Source organism: Eublepharis macularius, chromosome 15 (assembly GCF_028583425.1).
Source record: "Eublepharis macularius isolate TG4126 chromosome 15, MPM_Emac_v1.0, whole genome shotgun sequence".
NCBI lineage: Eukaryota > Metazoa > Chordata > Lepidosauria > Squamata > Eublepharidae > Eublepharis > Eublepharis macularius.
The window spans coordinates 40,511,075-40,532,830 of NC_072804.1; the positions used below are offsets into that span (position 1 = coordinate 40,511,075).

At 45.9% G+C, this 21,756-nt stretch overlaps 1 protein-coding gene across 1 annotated transcript; it reads left to right on the forward strand.

Annotated features, from left to right (window-relative positions):
* Positions 1-1,750: 1,750 nt before the first annotated feature.
* LOC129343189 (CCN family member 2-like) lies at positions 1,751-16,111 on the forward strand. The gene is made up of 5 exons (XM_054999271.1): positions 1,751-1,823; positions 9,397-9,610; positions 10,588-10,839; positions 12,113-12,330; positions 13,448-16,111. The coding sequence occupies exons 1-5, from the start codon at positions 1,758-1,760 to the stop codon at positions 13,757-13,759; spliced, it is 1,062 nt and encodes a 353-aa protein (XP_054855246.1). The 5' UTR covers positions 1,751-1,757; the 3' UTR covers positions 13,760-16,111.
* The last annotated feature ends 5,645 nt before the right edge of the window (positions 16,112-21,756 follow it).

Here is a 21,756-nt window from a genome sequence, read left to right on the forward strand (position 1 = left end):
ACTGTGTGGATACAGCCTTGGTGTAATCTACTTCACAGGGTTGTTGTGAGGGTAAATCATAGGAGGGGAGACTGCTGTATGCTGCCCTGAGTTCCTTGGACGGAGGTGGATTAAAAATGTAGTAAATGAATACAGAACAAGAAAAAAAAACACCATAGAGATGATGCTGTCGATATCCTATGGAATCTTCTTAATCTGCAGTGTTGGAAATAGTATTACTGAACATTCCATGGAATGTGCCGCCTAAGCCTACAATTTTCTTGTGGCTTTCACATCATTGTCTACCAAATATTTTAAACTAGCAACCAAGCCTGTTTTTAAAAAATCAGGCACTAGAAAATGGAGCGCCCTCTGAAGGGATAGGCTGCCCCGCCCAGCCTTCCTGCTGTGGCAGCGCCCTCTGGTGGTGCACCAGGATAAAAGGTGAGTCATCACCAATACAGCTTGCCTTTTATATAATAGGATGAGAGATGGCAAGAACTGAACCTGGGACCTTTGGCCATATCAAATATGTGCCCTTCTAGAGAGCCACAGCCCCTCCCCGGAGGAGTCACCAGACACCAGCACCATAACTGTAACTTCTTGAATGGGCTGGATACGGTGATTCAGCCCTTCTGAAACTCAGCTGAAGAACTTACATAAACATGTCCTTAAAAAGGAAGAAAATTGGACCCAAAGAAGAAAAATCTTTTTTTTAAAAAAAGCCTACTGTAAACGTCCTTTTCCCAGTAAGTCTTGTGATTATGAATGCTCTGAACTACCAAACCTTATGCCAGAATCCCAAAAAACTGTTCATCTTTAAGATGCAGCCAGTCTTCTATGCATTTTGGAAAGTCAGACTGTAGAAGGGATTCCCCCTTTCTTTGGTAGAAATTATATTTGTAACCCCTGCATGGGGACATGTAATGGATCAGGAAGTTGTCCCGTCTTCACGATGCACTTTGCTGTGTTGTCTCTGCATTTACCTAGGACTAGGGTTATCGACTTTAATTCCTGGAGATTTGAGGGCAGTACCTGAGTAGGGTAGAATTTGGGGAAGGGATGGAATGCCATAGAGTTGGCGCTCTGAAGCAGCCGTTTCCTCCAGGGGTACTCTGTAGTCTGGAGATTGGTTATAAATTTGGGAGAACTCCAGGCCCCACATGGCAGTTGGTAACTCTACCCAGGACAGGTGATCATACCCTGCAGAAATATTGGCATCTTTGCAGCTTTCACACCCCCTGGGGCATGTGTGTTGATGCACACAGTTGTTTGTGGTACCTAATTGCTTTCCTGGCAGCTGATCTTCCCGTCTCTTCCCTCCTCCAAGTGGGAGAAGGTGCCTTGCATTTCTTTAACAGTATAGCTCTGACAGCCAATAGAATGAATCTCAGGGGAGGTGGGGATAGAAGGGGAGAAAGCCTGCAAAAACCATTCTGCATAACATGTTTTTGAGATGAAAGAAGTAAAAGACACCCTTCTCCCTCCTTTTTAAGAGGCTTGGCTGGCAGTATTGATGTTCCCTATGTAAAAGGTTATATCTGTATCCCAGAATCTACCGCCAGGCCCGCAGGAATTCTGAAGGGGGGTGGGTGGGATTTTTTTTTCTTTCCTCTGGAATCCAGCACATTTTCTGTTGCACCCACTTTTGGGCTGCATTCCAGGTTGTCATTCATGTCAGGCACACCCCTCGGAGGAGGCTATTTAAAGATGAGCCAGTGTGAGCTGCATCCTCGGAAAGACAGAGAAGGAAATATAAGCAAAGCCAAAAGCTCAGGATGTATGACAGCTTTGGGGGAATCTTAACGTCCACCTTATTTCTCGTCATCCTCAAGCCTGGCTGGGTATGTACAGACTGGTACCCCTCTGCTGGCAGCTGATGGCTTGTGTTGAATGAATGGGCTTGGGGGACGCGCTGAGTGAACTGTGCTAAATGCAGCAGAATTACTGGCCCGGCTTGGGTTTTTTTGTGTGTGTGTAAGCAATTTTGTTTTCTGTGTGCACCAACCAGAGAAGCAGGTTGGATGTCCTTTCCCACTCCCCTGGTGCATTTTGTCATCACTGAGAAATTGATAGTGCAAACCTGAACAGAATTGCACCCTTCTAACTCCATTGAAGTAGCTTTGCTTAAGATTAGCACGGTCGGCTTTCATGTCCTTTTTGCTGCAGTCCGAAAACACTTTCCTGGGAGTAAGACTCATGAGACGAAAAAGGGGCTTACTTCGGAGTAGATCTTTTTAGGGTTACTCCCTCTGTCTCTTGCCTTTTCAACTTGTATTTCCTCCAAAGAAGCAAGGATAGCGCCCTGTGGTTCTCCATTTTATCCTCACAACGAGGTGGGTTGGGCAGAAAGAGTGACTGGCTCAAGATCACTGGGTGAGCTTCGTAGTAGAATGAGGATTTGAACTTGGGTCGCTGCAGGCTTACTTGCTCTGGGAGGCAACGATCAGAGAGCCTCTTTTCTACTTCTGTTGTCTTCTAGCCCTGGATGTCTTGTACATGCAAACACCAAAAACCAGAGTGTGAGAGGCACTGTTGTATTTGTATGTGTGGGACAGGGCATACAAAGCCACCGTGGTGCATTGGTGAGAGTGTTGGACTAGGATTTTGGAGAACCAGGTTCAAATCCCTGCTCTACCACTCACTGGGTGACTTTGGGCCAGTCGTACCCTCTCAGCCTAACCCACCTCACAGGGTTCTTGCTGTGAGGATAAAATGGAGGAGGGGTGAACAACATAAACTGCTTTGGGTCCCCATTGGAGAGAGATGTGGGGTATAAACATCTACCCCAAATAAATGCCCTGGCAAGCTTGGGAGAGAAAAGATTGCAACAGATATCCCTATTAGGGAGTGCAGGCAATAAAAATCTGAAGCTCTGGATTGAGACTCGGCACGCCTCATTTGGAGATTTAACTTGTTGAGCCCCTGGGGAGAAGGGGGGAGAGTTGAGCCCTGAAGCTCTAGCTGCTCACATTTAACAATATTTTCACCAAGGCATCCCCTAAATAGGGGCCATCATTTTCCAGGATAGATTCCAAAACGGAGGGATTGTCCTTGCTAAATTGGAACAGCGGAAGCTTGTTGGCTGTTCATTATAAAAATAGCCCTGTGCACTGGAATCCGTTGCTTGTCCTCTTTGCTTGAAGGAGAATATCTTGACTACCCACTTGGAATGACTGAATGACTCATTGATGAGATGTTGTATCCCAAGAGCCTTTTGTCCTCTTTAGAAATAAGTTTCATTTGGGTTCTTTTAATCTGGATCCAGCCAGTTTTTCTACTGAATCTCACCCAGCTCCCTTCTGGACTGCACTCCCTCCATCCTATATGGCTCTTGTCCATCCATGTCCCATAATCTGCAGCTTAACTTTTTGGGTGGTCAAAAGAGACCCTCTCCTCCCTTGTTCACCAGAGGAAAAGATGGTTGGATCCAACCAAAGCCATTTCACACTGCTTACCTTCCCTCAGAACGACCCGGAACATCGCGCCAAAAATGCAGAAGAGCGTGTTTTCTCGCGCGAGATTTGTGCGACGACGCACAAATCTCACGTGAGAAAATGCGATCTTCCACATTTTTTGCGTGATGTTCTGGGTCATTCCGAGGGAAGATAAGCTGTGTGTAAACGGCCCTAATGTGTTGGCCCTCTCAGCTTGCCTTTTCTAGGCTATGCAGGAATTTTCAAGCTTGGAGCAAGAACAGTTTCACTTTTTACTTTAGTTTGGCTCTTCCAAGCAGCCAGTTCAGTACAAGGTTTCCTACTAATGATGTTCTTGTTGATTATGTACCTTCTGAGCAGCCATCTTGGCGTAATCCTTAGCAGAAGGCCCCAGGTTCTATCCCTGGCGTCACCAGTTAAAACGAAAGGCCTCCACCTAAGGAGGCCTTAGACAATATTGACTTTGATGGACCAAATGTCTGATTCAGACAGCTTCATGTGTTCATAAGGCTGACTCACAAATATACTGCTTAGAAAGCTTAGCCAGAGAACCAGCTCTATGTAGGTCTAAAGCAGAAAGAAACTCTGGGTGCTGCTGGCTGACATCAGTCAAAACAATTTGGGGTTTTATAATCTGTAAAATCTACTGAGTGAGAGGATTGTGAGAAGTGCCAGTGAATGACATAGGATTTTAAGCATTGAGAAGGTTATTTTTTTTAGCAGTGTCAGACTGGGCAGAATCAGGCATGGGCATAACTTCTGCTTCCTGCTTTGTGATTTCATGCCAACCTGGATGAATGAAATTCCCTGTAAAATGAAGTATGGCGCAGAAGAACCACAAACAAACATTGCACATTCAGGTTCTCCACCTCTCCCTGTTTACCAGAGACAGTCCCTCTTATTTCTGGTGTCTGTCCTTTATAAAACACTGCCCTCATTGTGTCTTTTGCAGGAGAGACGTTGAAGATAACTTGTTTTAGCATCTGTAGTATAAATGTTCTAGACTTCCTCAGGTTTCAGCCTCAATTCCTGGGCTTCTAGACACTGACTATCTGACTGGGACAGTTATAATACATCAGTTAATATGGGTTATATGAAAGCTGGCGTGGTTATGGTTGTTGTGGATTTTCCGGGCTGTATTGCTGTGGTCTTGGCATTGTAGTTCTTGACGTTTCGCCAGCAGCTGTGACTGGCATCTTCAGAGGTGTAGCACCAAAAGACAGAGATCTCTCAGTGTCACTCTGAAGATGCCAGTCACAGCTGCTGGCGAAACGTCAGGAACTACAATGCCAAGACCACGGCTATACAGCCCGGAAAATCCACAACAACCATTGTTCTCCGGCCGTGAAAGCCTTCGACAATATATCGAACACCTCTACTGGTGTGGTTAGATTGTTGGACTAAGATGTGGGAGACCAAAGTTTGAATCTCCGCCCTGCCATGGAAGCTTGCTGGGTGACCTTGGCTCAGTCGCATGCCCTCAGTCTAGCCTATTCTCAGGGCTGTTGTGAGGTAAAATGTTGTAAGCTACTCTGGGTTCCCATTAGGGAGAAAAGAGGAGTATAAATGAAGTAAATAAAACAAAAAAACACATTTTTACTTGAGAGGGGTGGGGCAGATGCATATAAATGCACAGACTTCAGCATAATAGTTTACTATTTCCCTTCTGTCCTCTCATAACTCTCTACTGGGTTGGATCCAGCCAACTTTTTCATTCAATCTCACCCCATCCCCTCCCTATTGCAGCCCTCGTCTCACTTAGCTTTTGTCCATGCAGGTTCCATGATCCATTCCCCAGCACAGACCTTTACATGGTCAAAAGGGATTCCCCTTGTCCCTTTTTTGCAGTAAAAAAGCTGAGTGGATCCAACCCACTGAGATGGCACAGTTGCCAAATCTACAAATTGCAGCCATTTTGGAACCAGATCTGCCCTGCAATTAAATGCTCTGTTCCACATCCTTGAAGGAGGGGGGTGAGAGAGAAAACTTTTATGATCAGTTTACTAACATCCTGTTTGAGAAGTCGGTGCCAGGACAAACAGTGTCGAAGTCGGCAACTGCAGATGGGGGGGAAAGAGAGGAACTCAGCAAGAGACGCTTTGGTGCAAACACACAGGCACCCCTGTTCCCATCTATGAAAGACTAAAGGGTAATGTGGACAGATTCACTCCATATTGCAAGACGTGCAAGGGGTTTAGCCATTAGAAACAGGCCAGAGCATAAAAATAAACAAGAAGACGACAGAGCATAAAAAAGCACAAACATAAAAGACAATCTTCAGGCTAGAAAAGCTGGCATGGCATAGTGGTTGAAGTGCCAAACTTCGATGCGGAAGACCCAAGTTCAGGTCTCCACTCTACCCTTCAGACTTGCAGGGTGACTTTGGGCAAGTCACATACTCTTCACCTAACCTACTTCGCAAGATTGTTGTGAGGATGCAGTGGAGGAGAGGGGAGCGATGTAAGCCACTTTGGATTCTCACTGGGGAGAAAGGCAGGGTATAAATGAAGCAAAGAAATAAGTAAAGTAAAACAAGACTCTTTGTTATTTTGGCTGTCGCATATGAACAGGAGGTGTGGAGTACCCCTGTGAGCTTTATTATTTTTTTAAATATATATTTTATTAGAAAAATTGTGTTGTGAAAAACTCACTACAGAAGGTGACAGAATTCCAAAATCAAGTTGCATAAAAATATACATCATGTCAGACAAATCTTAATTGTTAACAAAATGTAATTAAAATAACGATGATTGCGAAAGGAATATGGAGAATCTTTGTTCTTTAAAAGTTTTCCCAATACTGGATACCATTTATTCAGGAAATTTGACTCTGACATAGGATACTCCTATGACCTCCTGACAGCTGCTATTTTGTCGAAGATTATATAATCCCACAGGGTTTATATATAATCCCAAAATTATATAATCCCACTCCTTTATCTCTGGTAACTGGAGGGGGGGGGGCTTCCAATGAGAATGTTGAATGTTTTCCCGGATTTAGACATCCCTGATATACGGAAAAATTTAATGGTAATGCTACTATTGGTAGCTTAAAAAGTAATAGCCTCTCATTGGAAGGCCCCCTGTGAGCTTTATAGCTGAGTAGGGATTCGAACCTGGGTCTCCTAGTCTGACATTCTAATCATCACAATCTGATCCTGTATTTTTAAACATCTTTTATTCCATGAACCTCACCCCAGAATCCCAAAGAGTCTTCAAAAAAATGTACTGAGTTTCATAATAGCGCCTCTGCTAATCCCCCTTGAACACATACAATGAGCCCTCCAGCAGCAACCTGATGCTTTTGACATGGCCTGTGTGTGTTAACACTTTCCCGGAGGTGATCGCTTGTGTATGTTAACACTTTCCCCGAGGTGAGTTCGGTGTGGTTCACTGATCAGATTCAAGGCTTTCTTTACAGCTGCGGAGAAGAGAGCTGCCTTCTCTTCCTGCAGGCTTTGGTGTTGGCGAGGGTTATCTGAAGCAGAAGGAACATTTGCTCATTTAATTTCCCAGGTATCTAGGTTCAGCTTGCAGCGCTAGCGGGTTAGAGGAGAGAAAATCTTGTTTTGACTTGTAGATTGGACAGATGGGAACAGGGAGTCATCCAGCATTCGCAGAGAGCCCCAAACAGTGGGGGTTTGTGTGTGTGTGTGCGCATTAGAATGATTTTGGGTTACACCTGCTGCTCAGGGCAGCTGTGCAAATATGTTGTGCAATCCACATATGAACTGACAGTAGGGAAGGAGGGAAAAGCCCGGGCAGGGGAAGCAAGGCCGCTGCCAAGCGTCTCCTTTTCAGATGTTATATCGCACCTACTGGGAGACCACCAACTGCACATAATGGGAGCCCTTGCTGTCTGCAACCCTTCTGATACATGTGTAGTGCATGCATTTACACAAACCCTGAAAAACACAAAGCACAAACACATTCATGGTCAGGGCTTTTTTTCTGGGAAAAGAGGTGATGGAACTCAGTGGGTTGCTCTCGGAGAAAATGGTCACATGGCTGGTGGCCCCGCCCCCTGATCTCCAGACAGAGGGGAGTTTAGATTGCCCTCCGCGCTGCTGTCTGGAGATCAGGGGGCGGGGCCACCAGCCATGTGACCATTTTCAAGAGGTTCCGGAACTCCGTTCCCCCATGTTCCCCCTGAAAAAAAGCCCTGTGCATGGTAAATATTCATGTCACTCCTGTTCACACAAGATGAGGACCATACATATTAGGAGGATTGTAGTTAGTGCACGGTCCCATTACACATGATTGTAACATCTGAAAAGGTCCATACATGTATATGTTAGATGTGTTCTGTGTGAATGGGCTTGCTTCCCAAACCAACCCAGGCTTCAGGCAGAAATAGCCAAGTGCAAGACAGAAACTTCTTCTCCGCTGGTCCTCATTCTGGAGCTGCGGACTTAGGTTCTAACACTCAGCAGAGTCCAGATCTGAACTTTGAAATCAGATATTAAAACAATCTGTGTTTTACAACCTGTTTGTAATGTAATTCGATTCCTTTGTTAGTAAGCCAGGAAACAGGGCAATGGGCCAGATACTCCATCTCCAGTCTAAGAGCCAAGCTACAAGTGATGCCTTACCCAGGTTGGACACTTGTCAGCTTCTCTCAAGTTTTGATGGGAAATGTAGGCATCCTGGTCTTGCAGCTGTAATGGAGAGCCAAGCTGTAAAACCAGGACGCCTACATTTCCCATCAAAACTCGAGATAAGCTGACAAGTGTCCAACCTGTGTCAGGCATCACTTGTAGCTTAGCTCTAAGATAGGATGGAGCTGGGATTCCGCATTTTTCCTATGTGAGGCAATGCTGATCTGGGAAGCAGCCACGGCTCAGTGGCACAGCACACACTTTGCTTACGGAAGGTTTCCACTTCAATCCCCAGTATCTCCAGTTAAAGGTTATCAGGAGCTGGTAAAGGCCTTTCTCTGCCTGTGACCCTGGTGAGATGCTGAGAGTCAGAGAAGACAATATTGAGTTAGAGGAACCACCTGCGTTACAGTCAGAAGGTCCCAGGTTTAATTCCTGGCATATTCAGTTAAAAAGGATCAGAGAAAAGGTGATGTGAAAGATGCTCAGATGATATTTGGAGAGCTGCTGTCAGTCAAAGTGGAGTCCACACTGAACCATTTAGTGAGGCCACGGCTCCATGGTACAATGCTTCATGTACAGACGATCTTATGTTTATGATCATTTTCACACAATTCTGTTTTAATGCTCCACTTCAGGGCAGGCTGCTGTCTTGTTTACAAATTAGTTGCCTATATCATACTGCCTGTCGGTAGGGGGTAGTTATGCCACACATCAGTTCCCGACGTGCAGACAAATGTGGTGGTGGAAAATGCTGACAAGTCACAGCTGACTTATGGCAGCCCCTGGTGGGGTTTTCATGGCAAGAGACTACCAGAGGTGGTTTGCCATTGCCTGCCCCTGAATAGCAATTCTGGTCTTCCTTGGAGGTCTCCCATCCAATTATTAACCCAGGCTGACCCTGCTTAGCTTCTGAGATCTGACGAGATCAGCTTACCAGGGCTATCCAAATCAGGGTGCAGACAAATGTATTATCTGCATGATCCATCCCAGAGTCTCTGGTCAAACAGATCCTTCATAACTTGTTCATGAAGGAAAGAGAGATGAACTTGCTCTCCTGTTGCAGGATGGTGTTGGGGGAGAAGCTGAACTCTAGATTCTCCTCTCTGGCTTCAGTAGGACCTTAAAGACCAACAAGACTTCCAGCTTTCGAGAGTCAAAGTTCCCTTTGTCAAGAAGATCCTTGAGCTCTCCTAACCCAGACAGAAGGTGGGAGGAGTATTGCAAAGAAGGGAGTTAGTATGCAAAGGTACAATGCAAAATGTAATCAAATGGATTAGAAGAGACCAACACGGCTACCCGTTTGAAACCAGTCCTCTCTGGCTGGTTCTGCAAGGGACCCGCTCATGTTTTTTTTGGCAATATTTTTCATTCATTCCGCAGGTGGCATCCCAAGCATGCTCGTACCCATGCCAGTGTTCCTCACAGCCCCTCCAGTGCCCTGCTGGCACCAGCCTATTGCTGGACAGCTGTGGATGCTGCAAGGTGTGCGCCAGGCAGCTTGGCGAGACGTGCTCCCTCCAGAAGCCCTGCGACCACCATAAAGGGCTGTACTGCAACTTCTCCAAAATCCAGAGCGACGGTGGTATCTGCTTAGGTGAGCTGCTCTTCTAGCATGGAGGGGCAACGTATGGGCCAGGGACATCGGCAGGCTTGCCAACTCTGGTTTGGGAACTTCCAGGAGATTTGGGGGCTGTGCCTAGGGAGGGATCTCTGTGGGAATGTGATGGCAGGGAGCCCACCCTCCCAAGCTGCCATTTCCTCCAGGGGACTTGACCCCTGTAGTCCAGAGATCATTTGCAGTTCTAGAAGAACTTCGGGGGCTGGGAAAGGCAGGCAGTCTCCTTGCTCTGGTGCCCACTGCTTCTCTTCTTTCCAGTGGAAGCAAAAATGGGGGTGGGTGGGAAGCAATGTTGTGCAACATCATGACATAATTTCCAGCTGAACCCCGGAAGTGACCTCATGATGTCCACCCCCTGGTTTTTGCACCTGCTGGAGCCAGGAGGCCAGCTGGCAGCCCTGCTCAGGGGGCATCCTAGGCTAGTCAGGTCAGGAGCTTGTGGATTCAATGGACATAGAGATGCCACTGCCCTGGCAGGGGTGGGGGATCCTTTGCTCCCAGCCTCTGCCCCCTGCTGCCACTCACTTGGCCGGTGGGGGGGAAAGGCCCACAGAATGGGCCCAAGAGGGAAAAAGCCTCCTGGCCAGTGAGCAGCAGTTGCGTTCCCAAGTGCACCAAGTGTGACAACGTCATTTCCTCAAGTGATGTTGTTGTGCCTGGTGACGGACACGCTCCTGTGAAGTGCGGCTCCTGTGAAGTGTGGCAGCATGGCCACCGCTGAGTATGATGCCTTCACTTCAGGAAGTGACATCATCATGCCTACTGGCAGCACATGCAGGCGAGAAGATTTTCCTGTAAGTGCCAGGTTCGGCTCCCTCTCACCAAGAGGGTAAGGGGACCTGGCGGCCATTAATGATTGCCATTTTTGCTGAGTCACCTTTTGGCCTCAATGGGTACCATTTTTGCTGAGTGATCTTTTGGCTGCTCACATGCCTCTTTCTTGTGTCTTACAGCTCACGAAGGGGCTACTTGTGATCTGCTGGGGAAAATCTACCTGAATGGCGAGACCTTCCAGCCCAGCTGCAAGTTGCAATGTATCTGCATGGACGGCGCCATTGGCTGCATCCCCCTCTGCTCTGACGGCGTGAGGCTGCCTTCCCCTGACTGCCCATTCCCCCGCCGGGTGAAGGTGCCAGACAAATGTTGTGAAGAGTGGGTTTGCGAAGGGGGCAAACAGAAGGACCACTCTGGAAAGAGTATGGCAGGTGAGACATGCCGATGATGGATGAGGGACAGCTGGGATATGGTGAGGGGGGAGGGATAAAGGATCCCCTCTTTTTTACCTCCAGAGAATAGAGAGATGCTGGATCATGATTGTGGAAGAGAGGCAGCCAATGAATGAACACTGTAATGAATTCCACTATTGTTTAAAAAGAACCAATGCCATTCACTGGGTTGGACCCAGAGTAAATTTTCCACTTAAAAAAGGCACTTCCATCAGTGGGAACAGAACTTTCCTGCCTCCCGCTGTAGTCCACTAATTACATACAAACACTGCTCTGGCCCAAGCAGCAAGAACGGCCCAAGCAGCAAATCAGGGACCTGCAGCAGGAAGAAGAAATTGGTAGGAATTACACCTGCCATTAGCAGAACATTTACTCTGAATGCAACCCAATGCCTTGCATTTTAATACAGCCCTCCTCCCTCCAGCAACCTCCACCATTCTAGAACACATATCTCTCTCAGAGGGAAACTACACGAGACACCCGGGTGCCTGTCAGGTCCTGTAAGTTTCCCTAGGTAATATAGTCTTACAAAGAACAGCCGCTCCATGCGATTCTCTTTTGGCAAGAGAGATAGATGTGATGTGATTCTCCACTGAGGAGAAGAGTAGTAGTGGGGATTCTCTCCTCTCTCTTGCAAAAAGCCACCCTGGATTTCCTGCCTGCTGTTATGTCTACTTCTCCCTGAGCTCCTGGAGGAAAACCCAAGTGGAGGCATTTTGCAAGAGATAGAGAATGAATCCCCCCACCACTCTTCCCCTGGCGGAGAACTGCATGGAGTGGCTGTTCTTTGTAAGACTACATTACCCTTGCAGGACCTGACATATGAAGAACACGTGTCGGGTGTCTCGTGTAGCTTGGCTCTGAGTAACATGCAAAGTGCTGCACACACACTTTGGAGGCAGAAAGCCCCATATGTGCATGGTGCTCTTGAGCTCAGCTATTGTGCACTGTCTCTTGCTGGAAATGGGATTGTGTGTTTGCACATGTGCAGGATTTGTTGCTGGACCCATTCTTTGCAACCCTTGTTAGTGCATTTAATGATCCTGTTAAGGAAGTCACCTTTATTGCTAGCTTGCAGAGCAGAAACTAATGCTCCATGAGAGCCTTGGTTGTGGCTATGTAGGGGTTGGAACTTGTATTCCTTCATTTCTTCTCAGCCTGACACCTACTGAACCCTCCTAAACAGATCCTCTAAGAACCCTCCTGTTTCGGAGTTGTATATCCCACACCAATGTCCCCTTACCTGTCTCAGTTTACAGGGACCATCCATCCCCCAAACCCAATTTCCAGCTCAACAACCTCCAAGAAAACTGCTTGCTGCAAACCACAGAGTGGAGCCCCTGCTCGAAGACCTGTGGGATGGGCATCTCTACACGGGTCACCAATGACAACCCCCAGTGCCGACTGGAAAAGGAGAACAGGCTGTGCATGGTCCGATTCTGCAATGTCCCTTTGGAGAAGAGTGTCAAGGTATTGTATCAGCAGGAGGGTGTGGAAATGTGGGACGCTGGCATATGGCACAGGGTGAGGGGTGCAGTATTGAGACAGACGGGAGGAAGGAAGCCCGTTTTGTAGTTCTTGCTTCAACATACTGAATGGAAGGGAATGAAAGATCCTTGTCAGAGGTCCTAGATCTTGTTTGCCATGATACTGAAACCATAACGTTTTATTTTCTGTTTTTTCCATACTACGGCATATAACATCTTTGTCGGGTCTGATTTAGATTGGGAAAAAAAACACAAGGAAAGGGCCATTCCCCCTTCCTCCAGCACAGTGTTCCAGATTCAAAGCCCCTGCAATCACTACTGATGAAAAATCGGAGAGATGGGAGATTTAGAGCCAAGCTACAAGTGATGCCTGACACAGGTTGGACACTTGTCAGCTTCCCTTAAGTTTTGGTGGGAAATGTAAGCATCCTGGTCTTGTAGCTTGGCTCTCCAATGGCTGCCAATGGACTTTTCAACTGTCACTTGTCCAACATTCCGCCAAGCTGCCTACATGTCCCATCAAAACTTGAGGGAAGCTGACAAGTGTCCAACCTGTGTCAGGCATCACTTATAGTTTGGCTTTCAGTCACAATTCTCCAACATCTTGTGTAGTTCGGTCCTGATTGAGGAGGCAGACATGCATCTGGGCTGCACATTTCCATTTGAAGGCGTGTGCCTCATATGTGTGTATGCATCCTCCCACACAAGAAACTATAGAACTATTCACAAGTTACAGTGAACAGCCGTACAATCCATGTACACTTGATTTTTCTTTATACATGCATTCATTCTCATGTCATATTCAACACATGTACAGATCAGTGCGTGATAAATCCCATATTTATCGAAGGCACTGGTTCCTGGTTTCATTTGTGAGGTGAACATGCATTGTTTCTTTCTTACAAACATGTGTACTCACATACATGTAAGATGTCATGTCAGTGAGATAGATTATGTACTTGCCTCTCTTCCTGACATGCCTGTTTTCTATGTGCAAGGATTATCGTTTGTAGGGAGGAGCCTTCAGTAGTACAGCCCAGTTGCAGATTCACCACTTCGAGAAGAACTGGGTCGCCTACCACTTTGTTCTCTCTTTTCAGAAGGGGAAGAAGTGCGTGAAGAATCCGAAACCCCGCCAAGCGATCCACTTTGAGTTCACAGGTTGTACCAGCACCCGTGCCTACCGGCCCAAGTTCTGCGGTAGCTGTGTGGATGGGCGCTGCTGCACTCCTCATGCAACCAAAACGGTGGAAGTGGAATTCCAGTGCCCGGAGGGGGACTCCTTTGTGCGCAAGATGATGATGATAAAATCCTGCTCTTGTCATTATGATTGCCCTGCGGACAATGATATCTTCCTGGCTGTCTACCACAGGCGAATGATTGGGGACCACACCAAAACAGAGAGGCAATAGGCTCTTCCCATTATGAGAGGACCAGGGTTCATTGGCAGAACATCTGCTCGGCATGCAGAAGGTCCCAGATTCAAACCACAGCATCTCCAGTTAAAAGGATAAGGTAGTCGGTGATGGGAGAGACCTTTCCCTTAAATCCTGGAGAGCCGTCAGTCTGAGTAGACAATAATGATCTTGATGGACCAGTTACCTGATTCACTAAAAGGCAGCTTCCTGGTTCATGTGTATTCATGCTTCTCATTAAGGGAGCCGATGTTTCTTCCGCAGTTGATCCGTTGGACAAAGCCAAGACTATCAAGTTGGTTCTCAAGCACAAAAGCTTTTTAACAAGGACAGTAGATTGGAAGGGTTTGTGCCGTTGTTCACACCCAGTATTTTGTGTTCTAAAACAGAATCTAAGGCACCAGCCAAGACTCAGTGGAAAGCAAAGACCCATACTTGTCAAATGTTCATGAAGCTTGGGATCCAGCTCTATAAATATCTGCAAATCAGTCACTCCACAGGCTTTTGTGTAGTACGGATAACACACCTATCCCCTCACTTCCCATGATCCCACCGCTACTACCACTTGGTGTTTCTACCACAAACTTTATCTAAAGGCTCCACTCCGGAGGCCAAATTTCCATGGACATAGAAATGAGATCCAGTGCCAGCGCAACACGAATACGTATCCAGCTCTCTCACCTCTGACTTCATAATCCATGCTTGGTTTGAGCATAAGACCACTTTGGGATAATTTGCTCCAAACGTCGTGGGCTGCATAAATTGGAAGTATTGTGTGAGTGCTCCCAGAGTTAGTGGCAAAGGGAAATTTGGAAAGACCAGAAGCATAAAGATGGTGGCAAAACATGAGAAATTGTAACATAGAGTTATCAGTTTCTCATGTCTCTGAGTCGTGAGAAATTCCAAGGGTAGCATTTATCTGGGTTGGTTCTTTTTGGAGGGCACTGGAAACTTTGGTGTTTTTGAAATATTTGCTTTATTTACAAATATATAGTTAGAGCACAGGGCAAGAGAGCAGATATGCTACTCCTTGAGGGGTGGAGAGAGAGATCCTGTATCTGGAAGGTGCTACAGCCAACTGTTTCCATGCTTCTTTCTCTCTTTTTTCTTCCAGAATTTAAGCTATTTCTTCACACAGACACACACATCTACACCCTCACCATATAACTCTAAGCTCTAATAGGTGCTTCAACAGAACCGTCTGTGGAACATCTCTTAGTACAGAAGTCCTCAACATTGTTGAGCCTGTGAGCACTTTGTGAATGTTGAGAACATTGCGTGGGCATCGTCACAGAACTTCCTACTCTAGGAATAGGCAATCACAAAATGGTTGCCTTGGAGGGCTAAGTCCAGCCAATCACCAAAAATTGGAGGTTCCAAGTCAAGCATCGATAAATAAATCGTATCTTGGCCCCAGTAACCTAATTAAAAGATTCCATGTTTGGGCCATTAGCAGTCTATCGTTTAGCAATGGAAGCATGATTATAGGTTGTGGTAAGTTGGTTCTGCTGGCTGGTGTGTGTGCAGGAGAGAAAATAACAAAGCATAAACTTGCTTGTACTTAGAAAGGAAATAAAAGTTCTTTATTGTAGGAACTCCATACTCTGAGAGGAAAGTAGAGACAGATCCTATCTACCTATCTAGTCTAAGGATGGGCATGGATGCTAGGACAAGTCTTGCATCCATGGTTGCAAAATAGAGTGAGGAGAAGGAGAGAGGTGATGCCTGGAACAAAGCCAGGAACAGAAGAGTGAGAAGGAGGAAGTCAGGAGGAGGAAGTCCTGAGAATAGCAGTCTACATATCAAAAGATAGTCAGAGCATAAACAGAGTGTCCTGACCTCTCTATCTTTCTAACTCTTTGGTTTGTCCCCCTCTGAAACCTTAAGAAAGGGACAGTGCAAAGTCCTCCTCTTCCAACAGCATCCTCCTGTGAACGAGGCAGCTGTTTCTCAATGAGTGCTTCCTGAAGATGCAAAGGTGGGACCTCTGATCTTTTTGAAGCACCTCCTGCTCCAGTGAGTTGGAGGAAAGCCAGGATAGACTTATGCTTTATGGAAGAGAAGCTTTGGAAAAGAAGGAAATGAGCACCAGAAATGCTCTGGTGGGCACCCTGGAACCCATGGGCGCCAGGTTGGGGACCACTGTCCTAGTAATTTGTGCCCGGTCAGAAAATATCTATAGCCATTAAGAAACATTACCATACATAGGCCTGGCTCTCTTCAAATATTCCAGTACAGGGCAACTTGGAGCTGTCCCAGGTAATTGTATTGCAGTTCCACCCAGGGGTCATTTCGTAGAAAAAGAGCTGGAGGAACTCATTAGCATAACTTAAGCATCACTCATTAGCATATGCCATGCCCCTTGACAGCGCCAGAAGTGTGTCATTAGCATAACATTTGCATATGCCACACCCCCTGACATCACCTATCCTGGCTGTTTTGGACCCAATCCTGACCATCCAGGGCCAAAATTGGGCCCAACATGGCAAAAAGGGGCTGAAAATGGCCAAAAAGGGGCCCAAAATGGTCAGCATCAGGCCTGACCATTTTGGGCCCCTTTTCAGCCATTTTCAGCCCCTTTTTGCCATGTTGGGCCCAATTTTGGCCCTGGATGGTCAGGATTGGGTCCAAAACAGCCAGGATAGGTGATGTCAGGGGGTGTGGCATATGCAAATCAGTTATGCTAATGACATAATGAGCGGGAAAGTGATCCACCACCCATGAGAGGCCAATCCAGGCAGAAACAGGCCCCAAATGGCCGAGAGTCAGGTGGGAGGGCCACCTGACATGTGACCTCTTTGGGGAACTGCCAGAACTGCGCTCCTGTTCGTTCCCCCTCAAAATGAGCTCTGGTTCCACCACATCCAGAGAAAGCAGAAGAGCATGGCCACTGGCTGTCTTGTGTCTTGTGCACAGGTGCCACATGGTGCTCTCTCCCCAGATGGCAGTAATGCAAACATCACCAGGAAATATTTGCACCACTCTCCACTCATTTTTCATCTCCCTGCCCCAACAGAAGATCAGAACTACCCCTTTAAGAGAGGAGTTTGGCAATGTGGGTTTCTTGTATTCCAATTTCAACTGTAAATACCCTGGAAATTATTATTATTTTTAAAAGATTTTGTATAGTTACACCATATGCACATTTTGAAAAAGCTGATTAACACAGTGAGCATCTTGCTTATTAAAAAATTGCTTGTTTGTGTGACTTGGCAAAGTCATTTTAAGGCAACATTGCATTGAAAGAAGAGGACAATCTTTATTTTTTAAGGAATTTTTTTTAACACATAGGTTATGTAACAGCATCAAGGATCCCATTGCAAGAGTGTTGGAGATCCACCCAAGTTCAAATCTTCACATTTCCAGTTGAAGATCTCTATTTGCTGGAGTTAAGGAAGGCTCTAAAACATCACAGCCAATTGGAATGCTGACAAAGATGGACCAATCACCTGATTGTGCAGAAGGCAGTTTCATCTATCTAGACTTTTCCATCCACATCTTTTTCGTAGGCCCCTCAAAAATATCACATCAACTGTGAGTAAGTTTGACAGTTCTGCAGAACTCTTATCAGGCTGGATGTTCAGGATAAAAAAAGTGGAGAGGAGGGAAGAAAAAAATGTTTCAGAGCATGATAGGAAATCCTCAGTGTGCAGATTGTACTGTTCTAAAATTTAATTGGATTAGATGGTGGTGAGTATAATACAGGGATGTGTCAAGAACAGAAAAGCAAAACAAAGCCGCTACATTTGTTTTGCTGTACCTTGGTGCTTTCTGGCTGACAAAGAGTTCTGTGCAACTCAAAAACTTGCCACATTATTTTGTGGTATTTTGGTTGATCATAATTAAAAGGGATGACACAATGGTTTCTCCCTCCCGTTTTTTCTCCTCCGTGGACCAACACCGCTGCTGATAACTTTATATAGATTTCACCCATGTTCGGTGTGCTGTATTTAAATGTTATCATGAGTCTATCTAGAATTTCCAGGAACTCGAGTTCCCTGAGGATACTAACCAGTCTCTAACAGCGAGGTAATAAAAACTGTTCCTTGGAGAAGGCTGGTCAAAGAACTTGGTTTAAACTAAAGTTTGTAACTTTCAAGTTCTTTCTTCACAAAATGGGGATAAGAGACCCCGCCAGGAAGAATTATTGTTAAGGATGTACACTTTAAAAATGAGGGAAGACCTATTAACTGTGCTATTAACAGTGGCTGTTGGTGCGTCCAAACTAGATGGTAATTTCTGGACAAAATTTATTTATTTATTTTATTTATGTCATTTATAGTCTGCCTTTCTCACTGAGACTCAAGGCGGATTACACAGTATGAGATTAGTACAATCAGTATCAAGTACATTTCAATACAGTATCAAGGACATTTCCATAAACAATGCCATAGGGTAAATAGATACAAGTTTAAAAGACATAGTATTTGCAAGAATCCAATACAAAGTAGAAGAAAATACTGAAACAACGTAATCACTTCTAGGATTGACATTAAACAACTTAAAGCACAGGTCGTACATACGAGTACATATTTAAAGCAGCAGATAATATGTAAGGCAACATAGTGGTGAAGTCTGTGGTCCCTAACTCATTAGTGAAGCATCTGAGACCCCATCCCTACAATACAGCCCTCCTATTTGAGTTTAAAGCCTTTTTGAATAATTCAGGTTTGCATCGTTTGCGGAAAGCTAGGAGAGTGGGGGGTCTCCAGATCTTCTCAAGCAGGTCATTCCACAGGATAGGGGCCACCACAGAGAAAAATTGTGTATGGGCTGCTGCTGACTTCACCCATGTGCAGCCTGGCACCTGCAGGAGACCCTCTTCAGATGAGCGAAGCTGCATGGGCAGGAACATTCCAGCTGTGTTTCATCCCCCTTGTGGCTAGTGCAGAGAATACATTTGATACCACTAGCTCAACATCTTCTGATTTAAAACGATTTCCGAAACAAGCTCAACAATCTAGGAATGTGTCTGAGGCTGCTTCCCCATGCATTGCTGCTGCATTTGCAGTGGAGATAGAGAATTCGCATGGGGCTTTCCCCTGCGCTTTCACCATGGCGGCCATTCACCCCAACCCACTGGAGGGCCTCGTACTGATTTTTTTTTCATTGATGTAAAAATAGTACACTATTGACAAGAGTGCTGGTTTGATCTGGCAGCCACAGACGTAACCCTGATTGCCTCTCTGGAATTGTTACCCTCTAGAGCAGCAGTCAGCAACCATTTACAATTGGTGAGCCAAACAACATTAACATTCAGAGGAAGGGCCAGTAGAAGAAAGCCCATTTGCATAACTGAAAATAGACGTCTTAAGCATTACTGATAATGGGCATGTAGATTAATACTCCATACAGTTTATGCAGCCCAAAGACTGGTCATTGCAGACTAGGATCTAGGAGACCCAGGTTCAAATCTCTACTCTGCCATGGAATCCCATTTTGGGGGAATGTTTTCCAATGTTAAATATACTTTGCATGTAGAAAATTAAACCGGGCTAACTGGAGCTCCAGGTGGGGCAGCCCCACTCTGACTCCAGCCTTTTGGCGACCATGGAGTCATCTTGCTGTAATATGACCAATGCCATCTGCCAGCACACAGGAAGATTGTGGTCTAGATCAATAAATGTCAGATGCATTTTTGCGTAAGCTGTGTGTGACATCAGGGCTCTGCAACCCAATTCCCTGGATATTTAATTGAAGTTTGGACAATAACCATAGGGTGAATTGGGGTCTGTACAGATTGGGGTAGTGGTGTGATGAATGAGGGACATTCCTCCTCCTCCTCCTCCTCCTCCTCCTCCTCCTCCTCCTCCTCCTCTTGTGCTGTTTTCACAGTTGAAAATGCACTCCCAGGCTGCTGTAAGCCTTGGTGACAAAAAAAAGACCAGCACAATAAAGGATGCCTGTCTTTTTCCCTACATAGACATAAAGCAGTTCAGCAGGGGGCATCTTCAATTGAAGAAACAGTAGAGCAGGGGGAGAATTTATATTCTGCCTCCCCAGCATCACAAAGGGACTCTTTGTCTGGGTGAGGGGCTGTGGTAGCTCTCTGCAGTCCTGGAGAAACTGAACCCAGAAAAACCATGGATTTGCAACACAGTGTAGCAGTCAAAGTGTCAGACTAAGCTCCGGGAGAGCCAGATTCGAATCTCCGTTCTGCCATGGAAACTTGCTAAATAATCTTGGGCCAGTCGTGCACGCTCTGTCTCAGCCTAACCCTAGCTCACGTTGTTGCTGTGAAGATAAGAGAAGGGGAGAATGATGCATGTTGTAAGCTACTTTGGATCCCTGTTCGAGAAAACAGTGGTATATAAAGCAAAGCAAAGTAGAAATGAAATGAAACAAGAAGGTTCCTTAAGAAGCCTGTAACTTGACCACAAAAAGGTATTTTTTCTGTCCCTGCTCTACTGGAATTGGCCACTAGGTGACAGTAGGCACCACTCTAACCAAACCAACAGAGCAGGGAAACTGCTAGAAGTCTTGGGCCAGTTTAAAAACCAATACAAAACTTTTAAAAACAAGGGTCTGAGAACCCCTGGCTGGTTTCAGGGTGATTGTCATATAAGGACAGGGTGTGAGTGCCTTCTCCTGCTCTTTTCTTTTACATTAACAAGGAGCCCAGGCTGGGGTTCTGCAGCCCAAGCAGAAGTAGACAGACTGCTTCCTTATCTTTCAAAGCATGAGGAGCAAAATAAATACACTTGCCCTGCCCACAGTCATCCAGCTTCCAGATGTCTTCAGAGAATGGGCCAAAACAAACACACTGCCCAGTCCCTGGGAATTCAGTAGTTCATCCCTAGGAACCCCAATTGGCTGAATGTTGCCAAGGAACTAGTCTTAATGGGGGTATCTTAGTTTCTTCCAATAAAAACTGGTTTTCTACTCTATTTTCCAGTGCAAAGGATTTCAGCAGTGAGACTGGGGAGAGAGTGGCTATTCTGCATTCATAGGCAATAATAACCAATGGCGTTTTTCAACTGAATACTGGAAATTCTGGTTCTGAACACATGAAATTGCTTCTGCTAAGTCAGATGTTTAATCTATCAAGGTCAGCATGGTCTACTCTGACTGTCAGTGGCTTTCCAGGATCTTTCACATTATTTCCTATCCAAGTCCTTAACTGGAGATTAGACTTGAGACAGGCAAAACAGGCACTCTAGTGCTACAGTCTGAGAATGGCTGCGTCATATAACTCCTGTGTTTATCCCCTTAACTCTGCCCTTCGACATACATTTTGTGCTAACAGATATTGCAAGAATGCAATCTGCTGGGAATCCCTGGCTCTGTTGACACCCCCAGTACAGTTCTTTCTCTCTGCCCTGCCACGAAGCAGCTGTTCCCCATCCTTCATCTGCTCTGACACCCACATTTATTCTCCCTGCTCCAGGCACATTTGCTACCCTGGAAGGATTTCGCATGGGACATGTTCTCAGTCTATGCAAGCTGTGATCAGGACATTTGCCTTCCCAACATTTCTCACTATAGGGACCTCATTATAAACAGCTGTATCACTCAATCCCAGACCATTCTTGGCCTGTGTGCATTTGACTGATAGGGCTGGGGCTGGGTGTGTCAGCTTGGCCTCAGCTGCTGCTGCAAGGATAAGAGAACCCAAGAGAGGTTCCTGGTAGTTCCCATTGGGCTCCTGCTTGAGAAAAAAAAGGCAGCACCACTGAGTCCCTGGAATGGTTTCTTGCCTCACAAGTAAAACGGTTTATCAACCATTCCCAGCTACTTCTAAAGGAGAAAAGGGTTTTCAGGTGTACTCCACAACTCTCCCGAGCTGGAAAGAGACAAAAGTTTCTCTGTCCTCTCAACAGACTTCGAAGGACGGGACTGTTCGACACACTTTGGAGGCTGCTCCCCTTAGGAAACACAGGAATGTTCCTAGGCCCCGTAGGGAAGACTTATCTCCGCTCCAGACCTGAATCTCGGCTACTGAGAAGAAATAAAGTCTCAGTAATACCAAAAGGACAAAATTTATTGTAATTAGC